General features: G+C 45.4%; 1 protein-coding gene across 1 annotated transcript in view; it reads left to right on the top strand.

The window, feature by feature from the left end:
- Window positions 1-600: 600 nt before the first annotated feature.
- Window positions 601-19561, top strand: part of LOC306797052 (cilia- and flagella-associated protein 47-like) — a gene marked incomplete at its 5' end in the record, with an annotated part of 30973 nt that continues 12012 nt past the window's right edge. Inside the window, 45 exons of the mRNA XM_079296226.1 lie at window positions 601-738; window positions 1216-1373; window positions 1493-1608; window positions 1997-2135; window positions 2260-2341; window positions 2695-2835; window positions 2934-3094; window positions 3226-3326; window positions 3524-3753; window positions 3841-4048; window positions 4219-4435; window positions 4589-4741; window positions 4848-5061; window positions 5164-5251; window positions 5387-5603; window positions 5698-5942; window positions 6119-6249; window positions 7212-7334; window positions 7452-7583; window positions 7670-7759; window positions 8859-9005; window positions 9088-9201; window positions 9350-9542; window positions 9746-9831; window positions 9989-10202; window positions 10336-10555; window positions 10801-10918; window positions 11449-11576; window positions 11783-11883; window positions 12296-12421; window positions 12500-12698; window positions 12776-12847; window positions 13223-13360; window positions 13657-13741; window positions 13941-14036; window positions 14376-14559; window positions 14650-14755; window positions 14985-15093; window positions 15538-15672; window positions 16030-16142; window positions 17528-17678; window positions 17906-17994; window positions 18137-18223; window positions 18794-18858; window positions 18995-19131. Of these exons, the coding sequence (XP_079152352.1) occupies window positions 601-738; window positions 1216-1373; window positions 1493-1608; window positions 1997-2135; window positions 2260-2341; window positions 2695-2835; window positions 2934-3094; window positions 3226-3326; window positions 3524-3753; window positions 3841-4048; window positions 4219-4435; window positions 4589-4741; window positions 4848-5061; window positions 5164-5251; window positions 5387-5603; window positions 5698-5942; window positions 6119-6249; window positions 7212-7334; window positions 7452-7583; window positions 7670-7759; window positions 8859-9005; window positions 9088-9201; window positions 9350-9542; window positions 9746-9831; window positions 9989-10202; window positions 10336-10555; window positions 10801-10918; window positions 11449-11576; window positions 11783-11883; window positions 12296-12421; window positions 12500-12698; window positions 12776-12847; window positions 13223-13360; window positions 13657-13741; window positions 13941-14036; window positions 14376-14559; window positions 14650-14755; window positions 14985-15093; window positions 15538-15672; window positions 16030-16142; window positions 17528-17678; window positions 17906-17994; window positions 18137-18223; window positions 18794-18858; window positions 18995-19131 (6297 nt within the window). The remainder of the gene's footprint in view (window positions 739-1215; window positions 1374-1492; window positions 1609-1996; window positions 2136-2259; window positions 2342-2694; window positions 2836-2933; window positions 3095-3225; window positions 3327-3523; window positions 3754-3840; window positions 4049-4218; window positions 4436-4588; window positions 4742-4847; window positions 5062-5163; window positions 5252-5386; window positions 5604-5697; window positions 5943-6118; window positions 6250-7211; window positions 7335-7451; window positions 7584-7669; window positions 7760-8858; window positions 9006-9087; window positions 9202-9349; window positions 9543-9745; window positions 9832-9988; window positions 10203-10335; window positions 10556-10800; window positions 10919-11448; window positions 11577-11782; window positions 11884-12295; window positions 12422-12499; window positions 12699-12775; window positions 12848-13222; window positions 13361-13656; window positions 13742-13940; window positions 14037-14375; window positions 14560-14649; window positions 14756-14984; window positions 15094-15537; window positions 15673-16029; window positions 16143-17527; window positions 17679-17905; window positions 17995-18136; window positions 18224-18793; window positions 18859-18994; window positions 19132-19561) is intronic.

The following is a 19561-nucleotide window of genomic DNA, read 5'->3' as shown; positions in this document are numbered from 1 at the left end:
TTTATGTATATGTTTATGATGTACGTGTTTTTTAGTTATAAAATGAAAGTAAACCCATGTTAATTATGTGTATGTATGAGTCTTTATTATAGCATATGTGCAGTAACACATATTATCAGCAGTGTCGTTGCAACATAAGAATTAGTTGAGTAAAAGCCAGAAGATGAAATTTTAGATTGATTAAACGTTAATGTTCCCCCAATTGAAAAACCAATAGAAACACGCTATGAAAGAAGCGGAAACAGTGAAAAATAATTAATGAATGAAAACATAGTTTTTTAAAAATAATTACGCCCAGTATTGACACTTATAGTACAAATAACATTCAATTCCTCCGGAATAAACACGACGCTTTGGTTCTATAAAGGTGTACTGCCCATTGTCAACCGCTGCACCGCCCGCCGGGCTGCCCGGGGTTGTACAACGAGCGCACCTCTCTCAACGTTTGGATAGCAACGGTCAAGTTGTCTGTCGTTATGCGAGTCAGTAAGTAGGTAACATTGGACGATAATAACATGTCATGCAAGCTCCGTTAGTGAGAAGAACAATGTATACGTTGCGTCTGTAAGTCAGTAACGTTAGTTATTAGAAAGTCACATCATGGCTGGAGTACGCGTTGACCCCCCGCGTGTCGAGTTCAACGACGTGAGAGTCGGGACGGTTTACCGGACCAAAGTCACGGTAACAAATGTTGGGAAACGTTCGAAGACAATATTGATGGGGAAGCCTGCGTTAAAGGTAAAGGCACTTCCGAGTTATCTATTTCATTAACTAATAAGGTATACGAAATTATAGAAAAATGACTTGACGTTAGCTTAATAGGGATTTGCGTTAACACTATCTTAATTGCTCGGTAACCTTGTGTGAGAAGTTAAGCTAACTTTAGCTAATGAACGCTAAACATGGACCCTGTTGGTTTGATAAGATCCAATAATATCAACCAATCCAATAATCCATCTATCTGTCTATATCTATCCATATAATATATGGATAGATATTATCTTATCATTGGTCATGGTATTTATCAACGGCCCATGTCCTAGCTAGATTGTAACATTGTGTGAAACAGATAATATTGAAATATGAATTTGTTTAATATCTATTTTACCAGAATAGTACACTCCTTTTCCTCCTAAGAGTTGTCCCTCAATTCCAAAGTGGTTCTTTTTAAACGTGATTGATGTCTTCTTCTTCTCTGTTTCTTTTGTCATGCAGTTGTTCAAGTTCACAGCATCCAGCACAGCCAAGGTGGTGGCTTCTGGTCTGTCTGTCAGCGGCCTGCTTGAGTTTACTCCGGAGGAAGAGGAGGAGGTCCGAGACCACCTTCTGATTCATGTCGATGATGTAGAGACCATCAAAATCCCTCTGCTGGGGTAAGCAGGCTACACATGTTGTAAGCATATGATATATATATTAACCATATTAAGTACCAGACAAACTGCAGTATGTTTTGACGTTTCAACACTCTGACTTTCTTTATATGTTCCTCTAGATTCCCCAGGGCTTGTTCCTTCCTAACAGACTCAGCACTGGACTTTGGGTGTATCGCAGCAAGCAGTCAGCTGATCAGCAAACATCACCGTATAACCAATCAGGGATCAGCACCAGGTAAATTGAGCCTGTCTCTCTTAGCCTGGAGATACTGAATCTGAAGTTGCTCACGTGGTGATGATGAGTATTCATTTTCTCATACAAAGACTCCATGACTCATTCAATGAATGTATTATCTGCTCCTGTAAATTACACCTGTCACCAGAAAACTCTTCTAAAGCCTGACAATGCAGTTACCTCCTTTGACTTAATCAGAATACGTATTTATTAATTTATTAATACGTATTATTCATGCAAATGCATGAATGAGGAAGTATGTGTGCTGTTAACCCATGAACTGACTCAAGTGAAGGTACCGGTCCTCTATTTCAGATATTAAGATACTGAAGATCTTAGTCACTGAACTCCCTCTGTGTTAATACTCATGTATTTATGTGCATTTAAGGCGTGTTCCAGGTGCAGTACAATGGAGACCCCTCAGTTAGAATCTCACCCTGCAGTGGAGTCGTGGCAGCTGGCGCCACCCAGCGGCTGAATGTGGAACTGTGCACGGACAGACCCAGGCAGATTGATGAGAAGGCTGTGTAAGAAAGACTTTACAACACAGATAGCATGTATTGAAGGGATTGGACACTTAATGCTCAGTCACATATTTTGGGATTTTAGATTTTAGAAGTATTCTCTTTTTTGTTCTTCCTTTTGTCCCAGGCTGAAGCTCCAGAATCGCTCTGCTGTGCTCAGTATAAAGGCTGAGGTGGTGGACCAGCGCCTTGAAGTTTTTGACAAGCAGGTAATTCAGTGGTCCAAGTGGAATTCATAGAAGACTTAGGCTGGAGGGTACCAGAAATTAGTCTCTGTGGTCTGACTGACAGCTGAGCTGGGAATTATGGCACCTACGTGTTTTGGGTTTAGTCTTCTTCAAACTACAAAAGCAGTAAATAGCCACATGATTTTATTCCACTGCCGGTCTGCTTCTACCCCCCGTATACCATTCTGTACTGTCGGGTTGTGTGCAGCGTAACATGGGAGGTAACAGCGAGTGAGTTAACGTTATAGATGTGAACGTAGGAGAGCAGTGTATGTACAGTTTAGGCTATTTGTCGGTGAGTAAATGCTACAACAAAACTTTGTGCTATTTTACAGGGGGCTCCACTGTCCCATCTGTTGTTTGGACCTGTATACTTCGGGACGTCCAGCGTGAAAAAGGTGGTTCTGAGAAACAATTCACCCCGGGCATGTGACTGGGTTTGCCTGCTCCAGGATACTGCGGCTGGGACCGAGGCGGTGAGTGATGCCCTCGGAGAAAGTAGCTGCAGCTGGTTTGGAGGCCAGATGTAATGAACTGAGAACATAACAAGGCTTTGACTGCGATCGCTGTGTAGGGAGTAGATCTTCTGAAGGGCACAGACGGGGCCCTGCTGGAGAGCTGCAGCCCAGTCAACCACGACGTCTCTCAGGTCTTGGTGTGCGTCCCCAGACAGGGTCGACTGGGACCGTATGACAAAACCAGTGTGGGACTGTGCTTCAGCCCCATGAGCAAGAGGTAAATTGTGCCGGAAAACCAAAAAATATATGCGAAGGAGTAACATAACCGTAACATTTTATACTGCTACATAGAAATGTCAATGCACTCATGTTTTATAAAAAAAGTTATGCATAAAATGTCCTTTAAAGTGACGAGAGGAAGCGCGATCACTCCACCAGACGGCAACACTACTGTCTCTACCTGCTGTTTGAGTCGGTGGGAAGCAGATGTGGCTTCACTCACCATAAGGGTACTCCGGACAAACACACGTTCTCATGTCGCATTGCATATTATAATCCAATACAATCCATCACAGGTGCTCAGAGGTCATGTAACTTAATTCATTGCTTGGTTACCTGATGATTCAGTGTAGCTGGCATTAATTATAAATAAGTCCAATATGTGAGGGATATTTTGATCAAACCAGTGTTTTTCTTTCCTCTTTAGGTAACAGCAGTGTGGAGCTGGCAGTGACAGGCTGTGGACTGCCTGTGTCTCTGGTGCCTCGTCCCTCTCCAACGTTTGATTTCCTCACCTGCGTGACAGGTCAACGCGTGGACCTGCTGTGCCTGCTGCAGAACCTCTGCCCTCTACTTCCTGTCAAATTCCGCTTCCGCAAAGCAGCACATTTCACCACCAACCCCTCCACTGGCACAATTGGCCCCGGGCAATGCCAGGTAAGGATGGGGATTGATTGATCGATTGATTGTTATTCAGCGGAGGAGCAAATGTGGGAACTTTTTCCTCTCTGTTGCATTCCTCAGGATGTAGTTTTGTCTTTCACTGCGGGGCAGCAAGGGCGCTTCCAGGTGTGTCAGAAGCTAGATGTCTTAGGTGATACTGTTCAGAGGACCAGCAACACCGCTGAAGACGTTACTGGAATTGAGCTTCACTGCTTCTACACCATCACTCTTAAGCTGTCTGCTGTGTGCTGCAGTGAGACCACACACCCCGTGCCGAAACGGAATCCTGGTGAATATTGAAGGATAAATCCCACGAAAAGACCAAAACCAACAACGTGTCTCTCAATACTTCGCTCAGAAATGTCCTCAAAGCAGACGAAATAATAATCTAGATTTGGTGTCTGTGAAATGCATCATCAGACTTTAGATGATCTTGACACACATATCTGTCCTCTCCAGCAGTGACCTGTCCGAGCGGACCCCTGCCTCTCGTCCGGCACAGCGATCTGTCTCGCTGCCGCGGGACGGCGTTTGCCGCCGTCCTCTGCGCTGACCAAACGCGACTCCACGAACATCGCGGGCAGAGGAGTCGGAGGACGGAGGGGGAGGAGTTCCTGGCTTTTCCTAATGACCGCGCCACGAGCATCAGGCCTGCCTCCGCACACACACAGTACAGGTAGAGGTGAAAGAAGCACACTCGCTCGATATCGTCAACCAAAATGGGTTTGGGCGAAGTGCCAAAGGAAATTGTAATTTTTATTGTTGTTAAAATGATCCCAGTTAAAAAATTCCACAGTTACTGAAGGATTCCTCCCTTCATCTTGTTCAGGACCATCTTCACCGGTGTACACCGCTATCGCTATGTGGACACCAGCTATGCTTTCACTGAGGAAGAAGAGGGGCAGAGACGGAGAGATCGACAGATTTACGCAGATTTCATCGAACAGCTCAGAAGAACTCGCCTGCAGAAGATCAGTGAGAGGTAGGCTGTTCTTTTCTGATTGCTGACCTACAGGCCCATCTCAAGCTTTTCTATCAGAACGTTGGACAGTAAATCGTGCCGTTGGATCTTTGTTTCCGGTTGTTAGACAGCAGGAAAAAGTGGAGGACGACGACGTGGATATCGGGATTGTTCCTTCTCACGGGCTCGTTCCACCGACACTCCGCATCAGTGACCTGGAGAGCAGTAACATCTCAGAGACCAAGCCGAACTACAGCTCTGCTTCTCCAGCAGCCAGACGTAGCTGCCCCGAAGACGGGACATCCATCAACCGGCAGCTTAACAGTCAGGTCAGATCAGATGTGCTCAAGATAAGTTAACGATTACACTGAGTGGAATTTCAATGCAGAATTCAGGTGAAAGTTTTCTTCTGAAACTGTCTCAATCTCTTGCATTCTCTACAGGTAATGAGTGCAGTTCCCTCTACCAGCCAGGAGGTGGCAGACTGCAACAGGGCTCTGACAGCTCAGGAGCTCTACCAAGTCGTCATAGGTTAGAGACTCAATTCAGAAGTGCCACAGTCAGGGTTTCTATTTAATAACAGTGTGTGTACAATCTGCACATTATGTAGTCGTGTGTTTTTGTGTGTTGGAAATGGTAAATAAAATGTCACTACTTCCTCATCAGGTCCGTTGTTAGTGGACTTCGGCGATGTGTGTGTGCAGTCAGTGTGTGTTCAGAAGCTGGAGCTGATCAATCGTCTGTCAGTGTTCGTCTGGGTGCAGCTGGAAGTGGACTGCCCGGAGCTACAGGGCTCCTCACCCCTCTCCCACGTCCTGCCACCTCGCTCCCTCAACACCCTGCCGCTGACATTTCAGAGCAGCAACATGGGTCACTTCTACAGGTTGGTGGAGGAAGCAGCAGCACACACACTTTTATTCCATGTAAATCAATTACTGCAGTTCGAGTGAAATATAAACACACTTCTTTCCCCCCAGACCTGTATCCTTCTCTGTGAACCAGCAACACCCTGGTCAGATTCTGGTCCAGGCCCAAGTCGTCCCCTTGGCCCTGGAGCTGTCCACCGACCTGCTGGTGCTCCGCCCCACCCACACATGGCTCGCCCAATCAGGATACAGGAGCTCGGTTACCCTTCGGAACCAGCGTAACCGCGCCGCAGAATTCACATGGAGGCCGGTAGTCACAGAGAGCGGCCTCCTCTTCACCATTCGACCAGCTACAGGTGCTAAGAGTGCAGCTTGACTTTAGAGTCCCAGGGTGGGAGTTTACAAAGCCTCAATATCAGGAGTGTGACCATGCATCATCTCCCTCCCTGTTGTGTTTCTCTTTAAGGAGCTTTATTGTGAATGAATGTTTGAATGAGGGCTAATACAACAAATGTACCCCCTCCCTCGCCAGGTTCAGTGGAGCCGTACAGGGAATTGGACTGCGAGGTAGTGTGGCATCCCTCCTTCACCTCCCCTTCTGAGGGAGAGTTCGACCTCTGTGTCCACGAGGGCAACACACAACGCCTGCACTGCGTTGCTAAGGTCGGCCCCTAAAATAGGAACGATGACTTTGTATTAACAACTTTTTGCCTTGACCTGTATGAGTGGTGGGAGTTGGGTCATAACACAACTGCATGCCAGCTATGTCTTCAGCAACGACGATTACTCTTTGCCTCTGTTACAAATCTTCTTAATCTTAATATTATTCATAAAAACCACACGACAGACAAATGAACAGTCGTAACGTTACTATGCAAAAAAACAAACGCAGTTTGTCACTTAGCGAAACTTAAAGAGTTTAATCCCAGTACACCGTTTCGGTTGACTGACCAGTTCGTCCAGCTTTTCATGAAATGTCCTTTCTTGAGAAAGGGTTGTCAGTAACTCCGCCACTAAATCCGTTTCTCCTCCTCCTTCAGCCATTGAGTGTTAAAAAACTGAGGAAGACAGTAGCTGTGCAATGAGAAAATAAGATAATGGGAAAAATATTTTTTTAAATTATAATACATGTAGTGCATTTAAGAAAAATTATAAAATAAATTATAATTTTATTTTTATTTAAAAAAAAATATAAATAGCTTTGTGATTCTGTTTAGGCCAGCAGAGAAGGCCTTGCAGGCCCTGACGGCCCTCCACTGTTCAACAATCATACGCACACAAATCCATCTGAGAGGCAGATATTGATTTCTCCTCTGACAGCAGCCTCAGTGGACCAGAACACAATCAAGCAAAGTGTCTGAAGAAAGGCTCGTGATTGTCATGTGAAAACTGTCCCTGTGCTCTTATCATCACTCCTCTCTTCAGAGAGTCGAACAAATACCACGCATACATGTGCTCCGGGTGCTGTCAAAAGCCCTTCAGTAAAACGAGAGAAATCACTGACTGGAGTAGAATTAGACACGGCAGCGCGAGGGAGAGTGGGTGGACTACACATGTCAACAACAACACAATGGAACGAATACTGCAGAGCAAAGGATTTTCCGTTTTCCTCTCTGTCCTCTCAGGTCGGGTCCACCAGCGTCCAGCTGGCAGAGAAAAAAGTCATGTTTGGATCGGTGCCTCTCAACATGCCCTCTATCAGAACTGCAGTCTTACACAACACCGGAAAGAACCACGCCTACTACCAGGTGCCTACACAGGAACGCTACTTGTGTTTCTGCACAGATGGAAAGATGGACACACAGATGGACCCAAGAAGGAAAAAGTAGCCAGACTGTCTCTCTCTCCGTCTCTCGCTGATGCAGGTGCTAGATGTTTCTTCTTTGCCAGGCTTGGTGGTGAGTCCACCTGAGGGCGTGGTGCCGGCTGGGGGGCAGGCCGCACTCCAGATCCACTTCAGCCCCGACTCTGTCATCAAGTTTGACACCACAGTAAAGGTGGGCGAGAGGAGGAGAGGAGAGAGAGGGCTCGTAGTTTTCTTATTTTGGCAATTTGGCCGAGTATGTGTGTGTGTGTGTTACAGATAGCTCTGAGGAACATGAAGTCCTTGGAGCTCAGAGTGGGCGGATCAGTGGAGCCTCCGAATGTAAACATCAGTGTGGTGAGTTTTTCTGTGTGTTTTGCGCAAAGCAGCTCAAAATCTAAAACGTAAACAAAAAGCCTGACAATATCTGCCGGTCCACTTTGGTAAATGTTCAAGGAACAGCAGTGTGTTATCTGAGATTATTACAATCACGCAACAAGAGCATCGTTAAGCAATGAGACGTCGATTCAGGGGCTTCGTTGGACAAAATACAGTTTGCACACTGCTGCAGTGTTCCAGTACCTCTGAAGAAACAGCAGGTTGAAAAGGGATTCACATGTGGTACCAACAATGTGTGTAGAGTGCAGCGTATGTCGATAGAGACACTTGTTGGAAACCTGGATGTGTGCACTTTGACATATTTAACATATTATTGCATCTTAGTTATGGATTTTCAGCTGATGAAATAATTCTCTTATTGGGAGCAACTCTTTTTATTTCACACTCTTCACGTTAAAGCATACATTTCTTTATCAATTGACTGACATAAATGCACCATGAGAGGAAAATATAATCAAAAGCAACAGAGAAGAACAATTCATTTATATTATTCAAAAGGCAATGTATTCCTGAAGGGTGCCATCGACAAAAATGAATGGCTTCATTGCTGATACATAAAAATGATTATTATGCAAATATATCTTCCCATTTACACCTCCTGTAGTCTTGTTAGATTTATCAACATCATTATAAGACGTCATTAATGTTGGAGTGTAATGCCTCTGTGAAAAGCTCTATTACTTGTTCTATCCCACGAGCACATTCAAGCACATATTACAGTTTTGAATTTGCGGTGATGGATCCTGGGGCGCTCTAGTCTGAGATGGACTCCTGGAACATTTCCATGCTTTTTATAATTGCTAATCTCCACATAGGTGATAATAGCTCGTCTCATGGACGTGGAAAGTCAAAGGACGGGAGGCAAGTGACGATGCGAGAAGGAAGAAGAGACTTTGTGTTGAGGATGTATATGTGTGTGTGCCTTTAGAAACTGATTGATTTCATTCATCCCAGGCCTTATAATACATGCAGCGTGTCCTGGTTTTGAGATATCCACCTTCCAGATGACTACTTCTCTCTCATCTACTTGTGTTCATTTCTCCCTCCCTCTGTCAAGGCCCGTTTCCAGTTTCTCGGGGTCCATGCTGGCTCTCAGCGAGCGATACCATTCGCTCTGACAAACCACTCGTCAGCCGCAGCCCGTGTTACCTTCGGCCTGGCAGAATACTCAGACTTCTCTCTGCACCTCCCTCAGCCCTCACAGTTGTACTGTGTGGTGATAGGTGGGTACGAGTCCCGAGGAGAAACGAATAAGGATGTAGTGCTGTCGTATGACTGTCTTTGTGGGCTGAGACTAGAATGGAAGATTGGAATATGCATTTTTACAAGTAGAGAAGGAGCCGGGCGTGAGTGTCGTGGAAGTCGGAGGCCACCAGACTGTGGACTGCTCCCTTGTCTTCTCCCCCACCCAGGTGAGATCCAGACCAAGCATTTCATAGTAGACCCGATTTCAGCCTCGTCGAAAAGCAAACGGAAAGCTCCCTCTCAGCTTAAAGCTTTCAAATGTCTGTGAATATTAATAAAGTAGAGATGACCAGTAAAGGAAATGTCTTCGAGCAGGCAGTCGGCTATGATTTCCACCTGCCACTGATGGTCAACGGAGCGCGATGGGCCACTGCTTCTCCGTCCCCTCCCTCCACCTCCTGCTCCGCCTCCTCCTCGCTGTCAGCCGGCAGCAGGAAGCCTGTCGTCAAACCTCTTCCCCGGTCTGTCGCCATGGTGACGCAATGCCCTCAGCACGTACAGGCCACAGGTGCGCTCGGAAACGTGGAGTTGGGAGTTTGTGTGCTCATGCGTTCGTGAAGGACATCGATATTTGAAAGACTAACTGTCTCCTGCTGGAATGCAACTTGAATCAGGGCTGATCTGTGTCTCCATTGTTTGTGTACAGATTAAATGCCACACGTAGCACGATGGGTTCACGGAGCTAAATGGAATGTTTTTCTGTCCCTTTAGTGCTGAGCGCCCCGTTGGAAATGTCCCCCTCTAGCCTAGAGTTCAATGTGGAACCCCAGGCACCACAGTCTCATGCTTACACCAAGGTATCTTCCCTCTATTCTGCAACGCTTTCACTCAACTTCTTACTGGACTGCATTTTCACTTCTACCTGTCTTTCAGCTTGTACCTTCCCACTGAATTTCCAATCACCGCCGTCTGTTCTTTAGTCCCATTCTGCCTCTCACTCCTCTCCCTCCGCAGACAGTGGAGCTGAAAGCGGTGTGTGAGGAGAGCGTGTTTTGGTGCAAGGGCGTCAGGAAACATGTGAACTGGAGGTTTGGCTGCAGAGGAAATGCAGTAGCCGAGTACAGGAGAGAGGGGGAGCTATGCGTGGTGTCTCCATCATCAGGCAGTCTGGGGCCGGGCCAGTCCATCTACTTGACGGTCAGCATCAGCGCTGATGCTGTCACAACGGGTGAGACAGACACTATAGAGTGTAACATCCCTCAAAATAATACTTTACATGGAGCAAAACAAAGACAATTTAAATTAAAATAATACTTCCTGGGGTGTTAAATAAATAATAGAATGACATTTTATTCTCCTAGGCTCTGGCAGAGTGACCAAAGTGTCCCTCCCGCTCTACCTGGAAGACGAGGGAGGACAGGGGATGGGAGGAGAGGCGGTGCATGAACCTTACAGAGAGCTGTCCATCACCATCCAGCCTCCCTGTATCACCATCCACCCCCCTCAGGTCCTCCTCACGCCAGTACCCCTGGAAGGCATCGCAACCGCCACACTCACCCTGCTGGCGATTGGATATCCTCGGTTTGTTTATACACACACACACACACACACACAACCCAATCCTCACAGTGCAGCTCCTCAAATAATCATATCTAGGGCACCGTTTACATGCTACAATATCGACATCAAAGTATTTTTTTAAGGACTACCCTGTACCCACAAGCCATTTTGAGAAGGATGCTGATTGCATAGGAGCGGAGAGTTTAATGTTGCATTCGTTGGAGATGTCCTTCCTCTACATATCCACTGTATGTCCAACTTTGCAGTGGAACCACGGTATCAGCTGAAGTGGACGAGGTGGAACTGGAGGATGGGGTGACGATTCGGCCCGTTTCCATCATCTTCCCAGAGGGTAACAGCATCCCTGCCCAACACCAGGATCAGGTACAGACCTGTACTCAGACCACTTTACTGAGGACCATCTGACCAAAAGCGGATGTTGTTCTTGTTACTTGCCTCAGTGCGGAGTTTATTTAGGGTATCGGAGACGTTTCCTCCTAAAAAGTCACACCCCTACAACTTATACCAGTGAACGGAATTCATCCTTTCAAGGTATTCAGTCGTGAATGACAGAGCAAATTAACATACCGCTCTAAATGTAATTGGTTTCACTCACAGAGTCGCTTTCTGAAGAGCATATTGATTAAAGTACAACACTTTTATGCCTCCATCACAGCTGTATTTATCTGTACTTTTCTTGCTTACGGTAATTTCATTCGGATGTTTACAGTATATCTACACAGGTTCCGTCATGTCGGTATAAATTCCACTCACAGTCCGGGCTGATGTCTCCCCAGTCAGTTTTTGAAGATCTTGCAGCAGCTTGAGCGAAACCCAATTTTGCGCCTGCTTGCACTTAAACAGAAATACTATCAAGATCTGTGGAATTCATCCCTCTCTATCTGCAACCACAGAGACATCCAGTCGGCATTCAGAACCAGGAGGCCAATGTGACCTCTCTAGCCTGCAGCGTGTCCTTCTGCTCCGCCATCCCTCTGTCCCTCTGCACAGCCATCACCTTCACCGACCACCTCCACAACAAGTAACCGCTTATTGTAAAACTTAATCCCTTCTTGTCTTGGTCTTTTTGCCTTCTCTCTTCCTTCATGTTGCTCACAAAGCATCCTCAAAACAGTTCAAATCCCTTTCTTATTGTGCTGATTCCTCTTCTTCTGTTGACAATAACCCATCCATTTAAAGTTGGTTTAATCTCCTAACTTGACTTTTTTTCTCTGCCTCTTCCGCCAGGTTTACGGTGACGTTGTGTGCTATCGCTGACAACTGCGTGTTGACAGTGTGGCCCTACATGGCCCAGCACCGCGCCGAGCTACAGATAGTTCTCAAGACTGGTACTGGCCCCAACACACATCCATGACACAATGTAATTCTATAGGCTGAAGGACCAGACCTCATGAAAGTTTAGGAAAACCTGATGGGTATTGGTCCAATGGCAGTATCTGGTGAACTGTCAGTGAGTGTGAAAAGCTGTAAAGGAAATCGTTGTTGCCACATGAATAGTTTCAAGTGCCACCAAATAGCTGCAAAATCCAAACGGTGTACTCATCAAGCTCGTCCAAATCCAGTGAACTTTGTTTTAGCCTAGTTCCTCATCGTATCAATCAAAAAGTCCTACAGACTGACTAACACCTTAGGCTGACTAGTACTACCACCTATTCATGCCAACTTAAGTTGGCATCGATGATTGTTCGTGCAACATTTCTCTCCTTGCATCTGATTGGTTTCTACGTCACTGACGTTTAGGGGCCACAGATGTTGAGGCGATCCTGCAGCGCCATCACACACCAAGTCCCGCCTCCGGTCCGACTTCATCCTCCTCCTCATTGTTCGACCGCAACAGCTCAACAAGCAAGAACTCGACGGCATCAGGTCGGAAAATGAAACGTACTTTTGTAATTGTATTTTATTTGTAATTGTCTGAGTGCATTTATTTGTTGCATACGTGAGTTTTTATGTACAGCGCTGTGTGTGTGTGTCTGCCCTCGTCAGACTCCTTTCCAGACAGCGACAGCGCGAGCGGTCAGGCCAGCAGGAATACGGAAGGACGATATTACCAGAATGTATTAATGGCCGCGGAGAGGTGGTTTAGCTTCTTTGGGTGGCCGAGTGGGCCACACCCCATCTCTGTGCCACACACGCTCAGAAGGTATACCCAACAGTCGAGTTCAGGATCCGCATTTGGAGACTTCTTCTTTTATCATGGTGCCTCTTCTCTCCATCCAGAGTTGTGTCCAAAGTTCAAACGAATCATTCCAGTGGACGGACTTATCAAGTAACTCAAAATAAGGACTCCAGGTGTGTATGTGAAGCCGTCTAAAATGAGTCCTCCTCATGCTGACGTAGCTAACATGACAAGATTACACAGTGATGTTTAAATCTGGTCAATTGAAAGCGGCTTCTGCCTGCTGAATGCTGCTTTCATACAGAGATCTCAAGAACAAACTGGGCTCTCATGTGCAAAGGATCTGTTTTATACAACAAGTCTGTTTTCAAATGGCAGTGGGCAGTCCACTCTGGTCATTCGTGATTATTTAGAGGGTTAAAATGGATAAATAGTAAATGAAGTTGAAGCTCTGGTGGGATTTCATTTCATATCCGTGGGCATCCGTGGACATGGTCGACCTCTACTCCAGATTGCAAGGGACATAAATATTGTACCGTTGTGTCCAGGTCTGTAGCGGACATGCTTCACCACCTGACTGGCAAACAGATTCCTGGTATTCCTCGGAGTCAGAGACTTTCCTCTGATATAGACCAGCGCACCGATCAGCTGCTGCAGCAGCATGAAGCTATGCTGACGTTTCTCCGGTAGGCCTTACACGGATAAATACCACGCCACAATGCTGCTCTCACTGCTTTCATTGACTCCTGATTAAGGCTCCTTCCAGATGTGCATTTGGTTCCGCACATGTGACGGCAAAGTTACATGTTAGTCTTGTGTTTCAGTCACAACAGTATTGTCACAAGGTCAGACCCAGAAACACTTCTGTAACTGCAATTTGGTGACTTCAACAAATGTTACATTTTCTATGTCTGAAAAGGGTTGAAGGGACATTTTGGGGGCTGCCGTCAATTGTCTCCATTTCATTGTATTGTGTGTTCAGGGTGCAGGGAGCCTGCCTTTGTCACATCCGACCGCAGTACTTGCTTGACATGCAGGAGTACGAACACTGGTGCTCCCTCCTGCAGGTACAGATACCCATCCCAGACCTACACCATGTCAATTACATTGCATGTCCTCTAAATCTATTTTCGTGGAAGGAAAACAATTGCTTCAGTAATGCCTTTTTGATAACAATTTTAAAAAACCTCTCCTCTCTCTTTCACTCACACACAACATATTTCAAGCTTATTGTGCCATATGCATACATATGTGTGTTTCTCTCAGTCAAACAAGGAAGAACTTGGTCTGGACTACAGCAGTGTTGACTTCGAGTCTCTGAGCAAGCGATCCTGGACTGACGTCCTGCTGCAAATATACAAGGTGGAAAGCTTTCTGGCACTCTCTGTCTGACTTCATCCACTCTCCATCTTGTCAGATTAGAATTGTAAATCACTTCATGTTTTAAGTTATTCTGGGATTTTTTTTTTCTCTTTAAAAAACTTTTTTGTCCTCATTTTGGTCACATTTTGTTGCTTAATAAGCTTTCTCTCTATTCATGTCTGTCCCTCCCTTACAGTCAGCGGTTGTCAGAAATATCTGATTATTGACTGATTGTTGCCGGTCAAATAATTGTGAAATCAAAGGTTGACTGTGAAGTAGAGTTGTGCTGAAGAACGTCTGATTCGTGCGCGTGTTGAAAATGGATCTGCGTTTGCTCAGGTGCTGGTGTTGTGCCGCGTGTCAGAGAGCGGTTTGAACACTCTGAACCCCGACGGCGTAGATGGAGTCCTCCCCGTCGGGTCACAGCCACGGGCCAGTAACATCTATTCATCCTGCGAGCTCCGGTTGCTCTTATGGCTCAACGTGCACTTCCAGAGCATGAGGAAGACTATGTTGGGAACAGGTAGGACACACAACCGCTTTCTTGCAAAGATTGAAAGTTCAGTGAAAAATGCTGATTGACAGGTCATTTCTGCATGGTAATGTTTCACAGGCGGTGTCCCATCAGCACGCTGGATAGTGGCTTTTGACCTGGACTTGACAGATGGACTGGTGCTCGCTGCTCTGCTTGCTGCCCACTGCCCTCACCTGGTCAGTGTGTGTGTGCATGTGTCTGTTCATTTTGTGCCGACCCTCCTCAGTGGGTGAGTCAATGAGGGATAGTGCTTAACGTCTTTAAGTGGCGCTGCGATTGATGGGATGAGGACGCAATTAATCCTGAATACGATTAGGGGAGCCTCTCATCATGCTAAGTGTATGTGTGTGTGGAGTTACAGAGAAATGTTTTTAATTCCCTCTAACCTGCTGTGTTGCTGTTTAGATCTGCAGCCACTTCCACAGGATGTACTCCACAACCAGCAGCCTGGATCAGATAATGCACAACAACATTATAGTGGCCCAGGCCTTAACTGCACTGTGTCTCAACCTAGACGTACAGGTAAATACCAGATGTTTCTTACGCCAAGATCACCAGTCAAACCGGCTTATTTCAGTAAATCAGGCTTATTTTCAGAAAAAGGAGGCCAGGACATCAGTTACCTTGGAAACTACGTTACCCACAGTGCAGCTGGACGGCTGACAGTTCAGTTTGAGGATTTGGGTGTGTTATGCTAGTAGCTGCTAATGTAACCGGAACCTCAAGCAGAGAAGAATCAAAACACTTTTTTTCATTTTCAAACTTCAAACTAGTCTTCAGCTGCAAGTGATGCTGATCACCATCACTATACAAACACTTTTAGACAACCAGTCTTAAGACATCTGAGACTTCAAAGTTGTTTAGTGTCGTGTTGCATCTTGTACATGATGATGTCATGATGTCAGAGGTTTGGCAGCACTTCCTTTGTGTGTCCCTGTGTCTTGAGTGTGTGTGCGCTGCCTTCAGCCCACAGACTTGTCGGACCCCAATCCAGTGCAGATGTTAATCCTGTGCGTTCACCTGTATGAGCGGCTGCCGCAGTACCTGCCGCTGCGCACTATCACTCTATCAGGAGGTCTGCACAGCACTTTCAGCAAACAGGTAACACACACACACACACATCTTTGATCTCGGAAGACACCGAAATATAAATGTTACTAAATGAGCACTGCAAGACTGAAAATGGCTCGGATAATAAGCTCCAGGACAGATAGTGACACACACACGTTAACAGGATTATAGACACACATATATTAATAGGATTATAGACAAAGCCCTACACACACTAACAGGATTACAAACACAGACAAATATACATTTGGGTAATGATCCACGTTGTCAGGTTAAGCCACATTTGTTTGCGCCGAGGAAGATGGATTTCATTGTTGTATTGTTTCCTGTCTGTATGTACAAACACTTGGCTATTGCCATGTGTTTCTGTCTTTCTTTGTGCTGCAGGTGCGTCTGAAAAACCCGTCCTCTAAGCCAATCAAATACCAGGTTCTTCTTTTAGGAGAAGATGCCCGTCTCTTCTCCCTCCCCGGTGGATCGGCTGTCACTATTCCTCCAAAGTATGTGTTTTTTTACCTCAACAAATGCAAATCACGATATACTTTTAACATTAGAAATGTGTACAAAACCTGCAAGAACATCACAGAGAAGTGTGTAAAGACACCATTTCCATTGGTGTCAAACACCACGCTCCTTCTTCACATCATAACTCATGAACTTTCCAGGGCTATAAATATGTCAATCTGACAAGTGGTTTTTTTTAATGATGCAAATTAGTTGGAATGTAAATAAATAGAGGTTTAAAAAGTGGGACTCAAAGTGTAGCCCACAGCTAACTCACTGACTCCATCTACCTTCTGCTTCACCCCCCAAAGCAATATGAAAACTTTAGGCAAATAGCAATAGGAGTGACAAAGGCATTCATGTTCTCTTGATATTTTGTTGACATTACGAAGGCACAGAATGTCCTATTAACATAGTTGTTATCTCCCTGGGACACTGGCACTCGGCGGGTTAAAACACCTTAAAATGTACCAATTGAAACAGGAGTTCCTTAACTTACCGGTAGTCCCCCACGAGTACCCGTGTTTTCAAATCATTTGAAGGCCTTTAATAAAGGGACTTTTAAACATCTTGCAATTTATTTTTTCTTCATTGAATAAAGCAGATATCCTTCCCTGCCATATTTTACTCCTTTGGATTCAAGAATGATAAAGATGTATGTACAGTATGCTGCCTCTTTTGTGGTATTAATGGAACCAACCCTCCAATGCTTACTGAAGGTCAAGGAAACATCTTACTTTTCTACTTGAACAAACAGTCTAATATTGCATTATGCACATAACTAGAATGGGGTTGTGACTGACATCGGCTTGCCTTGGCCGCATTATTTCCATTTTAATTTGAGATATTGTGATTTTATGCAAAGAATGCGCTCAGGAGACATATAAAACGTGTCGGGAATATTTTTCCAGGTTAAGCATGAATACTAAAAAAGAGTCTTGTAATTATGAAACATTGGTGCATGCCTTTGTAGTGTGCATCAACAAGACATACTGAACTAAAGCTGCCGTCGTTAGCGAAGAAGTGCTGTCTTTGCATCTGTAAATTCCAAAATAACTTGTCTTGGGCAGACCTTCAAAGGGAAAACCCCTCTTCATCTCGTCCAAGTGGAGGAAAATTGCTTTTGCCTCGAGACTGTAGCTCATTAAAATGTACCAGTTTTGCTCTCAAGTGAGGATCCTCCATAAAAATAGCCGATGTCCCATTTTGAATCCTGAGCTTAACTCTCAGAAACTCCGTCTTTAAGGACAATGCCATTATGCAGAAGTCTTGAAATTCAGCTGATTCATAACGATCATGACCTGAAAATGGGAGGGTTGTACGAGGGAATTGTGGTTCTAGTAGAACAGAAAATGATTCGATCATCTGTCGGTTTTCACAGGGCGAGCGCCGAACTGACCGTCCAGTTCAGCTGCTCCGTCATGCAGCCCATGGAGGCGGCCCTCCTGCTCATCCCCAGTTCTCCCTTCGGCCTGTGCGGCACCACTCTCGCCTTCAATCTGAAGACCCGCGTCAGTCACATCACACCCACGGTGAGTATAACGGATGAAAGCGGTTGGACCGACATAGCCGGCTTCAAGCCTCACCGGCTGCTTTGCTGATGGCTTGCTAATCGTCCGTGTTTCTGGTTGAATCGCGAGCATGCTGCGTCGAACACACATCACACAAATTGGTAGTTTAGATACATGGTGTTACTGAAGGCTGGCAGTTATAGAGGCTTCTACTGAGTAGTAGTCTCCTTCTTGCCGTTTCTCCTTAGAACACTGTCAAGTGCAAGTCTCCATGCTACCAGCTGAAAGTAATCCAAATGCCCATAACTAACCCCTTCAACAAAGAAGCCACGTTCAGGTAGGAGTCTGTGTCCATGTGTCCATGCATGTATGCAGTTAGTACCCAAATATCCCCAAAAACACGAGTAGAAATCCAGATAGTTTTGGTTACATTTGCCCATGTTGCTTAATTCAACCTTCTCTGCTGTATGTGTGTTTAGGGTCGTGCTGGTGGAGTCTCCGTTCAACCCACTGGACCCCAAAAAGAAAGGAGACGGCCTCTTTCAACAGGCCTCCTCCGAAGCCAAGTAACACATGCACTGTTCACAGCGCTAATACACACACACACACACACACACACACACACAATCAAACAAACAAGATATAACATGTTAGTTCATGAGCTTTAGAGGTGATGCTGCTACGTTTAGACAGGGACAGATTAACTGTTTCCCAGATTCCAGTCTTTAAGCTAAGCTAACAACTACTGGTTGTAGCTTCATATGCAACGGGCAGATGCTCTTTATACTCTTAATATCACTGGTAGCACACAAGTTAACTTTTATGAACTCAAACACGGTAGCATGCTCTGTCGTACGCAAACTTTCCACATTGAGTTGAACGTAAAATCAGATCAAACGTGAAGAGATGTAACGTATGAGGTTGTTCCTCAGGAGAGCACTGGTTTGTCATGAAGAATAGCTGGTTATGCATCTCTCACCACCGGAGACCTCCTCCTCATCATGCAGTTAAATATGAGGATTTGAAGTAGGACTGAGGTCATCTATGGTGCAGCTGAATCAAGTTGCGTCGTCTGATATTCATACATTATGAATGATCATGATTTTTTTTCCCCCTCCCCGTCCTCCCTCTTTCAGTATGAAGATGATGACTCCAGACAGGAGCTGTGGGGAGGAGATGGAAGGAAAGTGCTCGGATGTCAGTAAGTAACACAAATACACCCCCGCTCTGTGCCGCCTTGATTACGGTTGGTGCTTGTGTGTGGGTATACTACCTGTATTCACGTCCGCAAGCTTGTGGTCTTTTTTTTACAAGTGTGTGTGTGTGTGTGTGCCCAGATGGTGAAGACACTGAGTTCCTGAGTGCCGTAAGGAGTGTTTGTCTGAAGTCGGGCCAAGAAGACACTCTGAACATCCACTACCTGCCCTTCTGCCCAAGCACCAAGTACTGCTCTGTGCTGCTAGTTTGCCCGCAGGTCAGTGTTATAGTTGAAAGAAATCTTCACATTGAAGATTTTATGTGTGCAAACAAACATGCTAATTGTTTGTCTGTCAGTGCAATTACATTTGTCAACAAGACGTTTCAGTAGAGTGCAAAAATGGGGAATGCTTTGAGCCAGTACCAAAAACCGGTTGCTACAGACTGTAACAACAAAAATCCTTATTCGTAACACAGTGTTATTTTGTGTCAGGAACGTCAATTAGCTGCTAACGTTAGCTAACGTAAATTAGCTGCTAACGTTAGCTAATGTCAATTAGCTGCTAACGTTAGCTAATGTCAATTAGCTGCTAACGTCAATTAGCTGCTACCGTTAGCTAACGTCAATTAGCTGCTACCGTTAGCTAACGTCAATTAGCTGCTAACGTTAGCTCACGTCAATTAGCTGCTGACGTTAGCTAACGTCA

This window comes from Melanostigma gelatinosum (genome assembly GCF_949748355.1).
Source record: "Melanostigma gelatinosum genome assembly, chromosome: 24".
Lineage (NCBI taxonomy): Eukaryota > Metazoa > Chordata > Actinopteri > Perciformes > Zoarcidae > Melanostigma > Melanostigma gelatinosum.
This window is presented reverse-complemented; position numbering and strand designations above follow the sequence as displayed.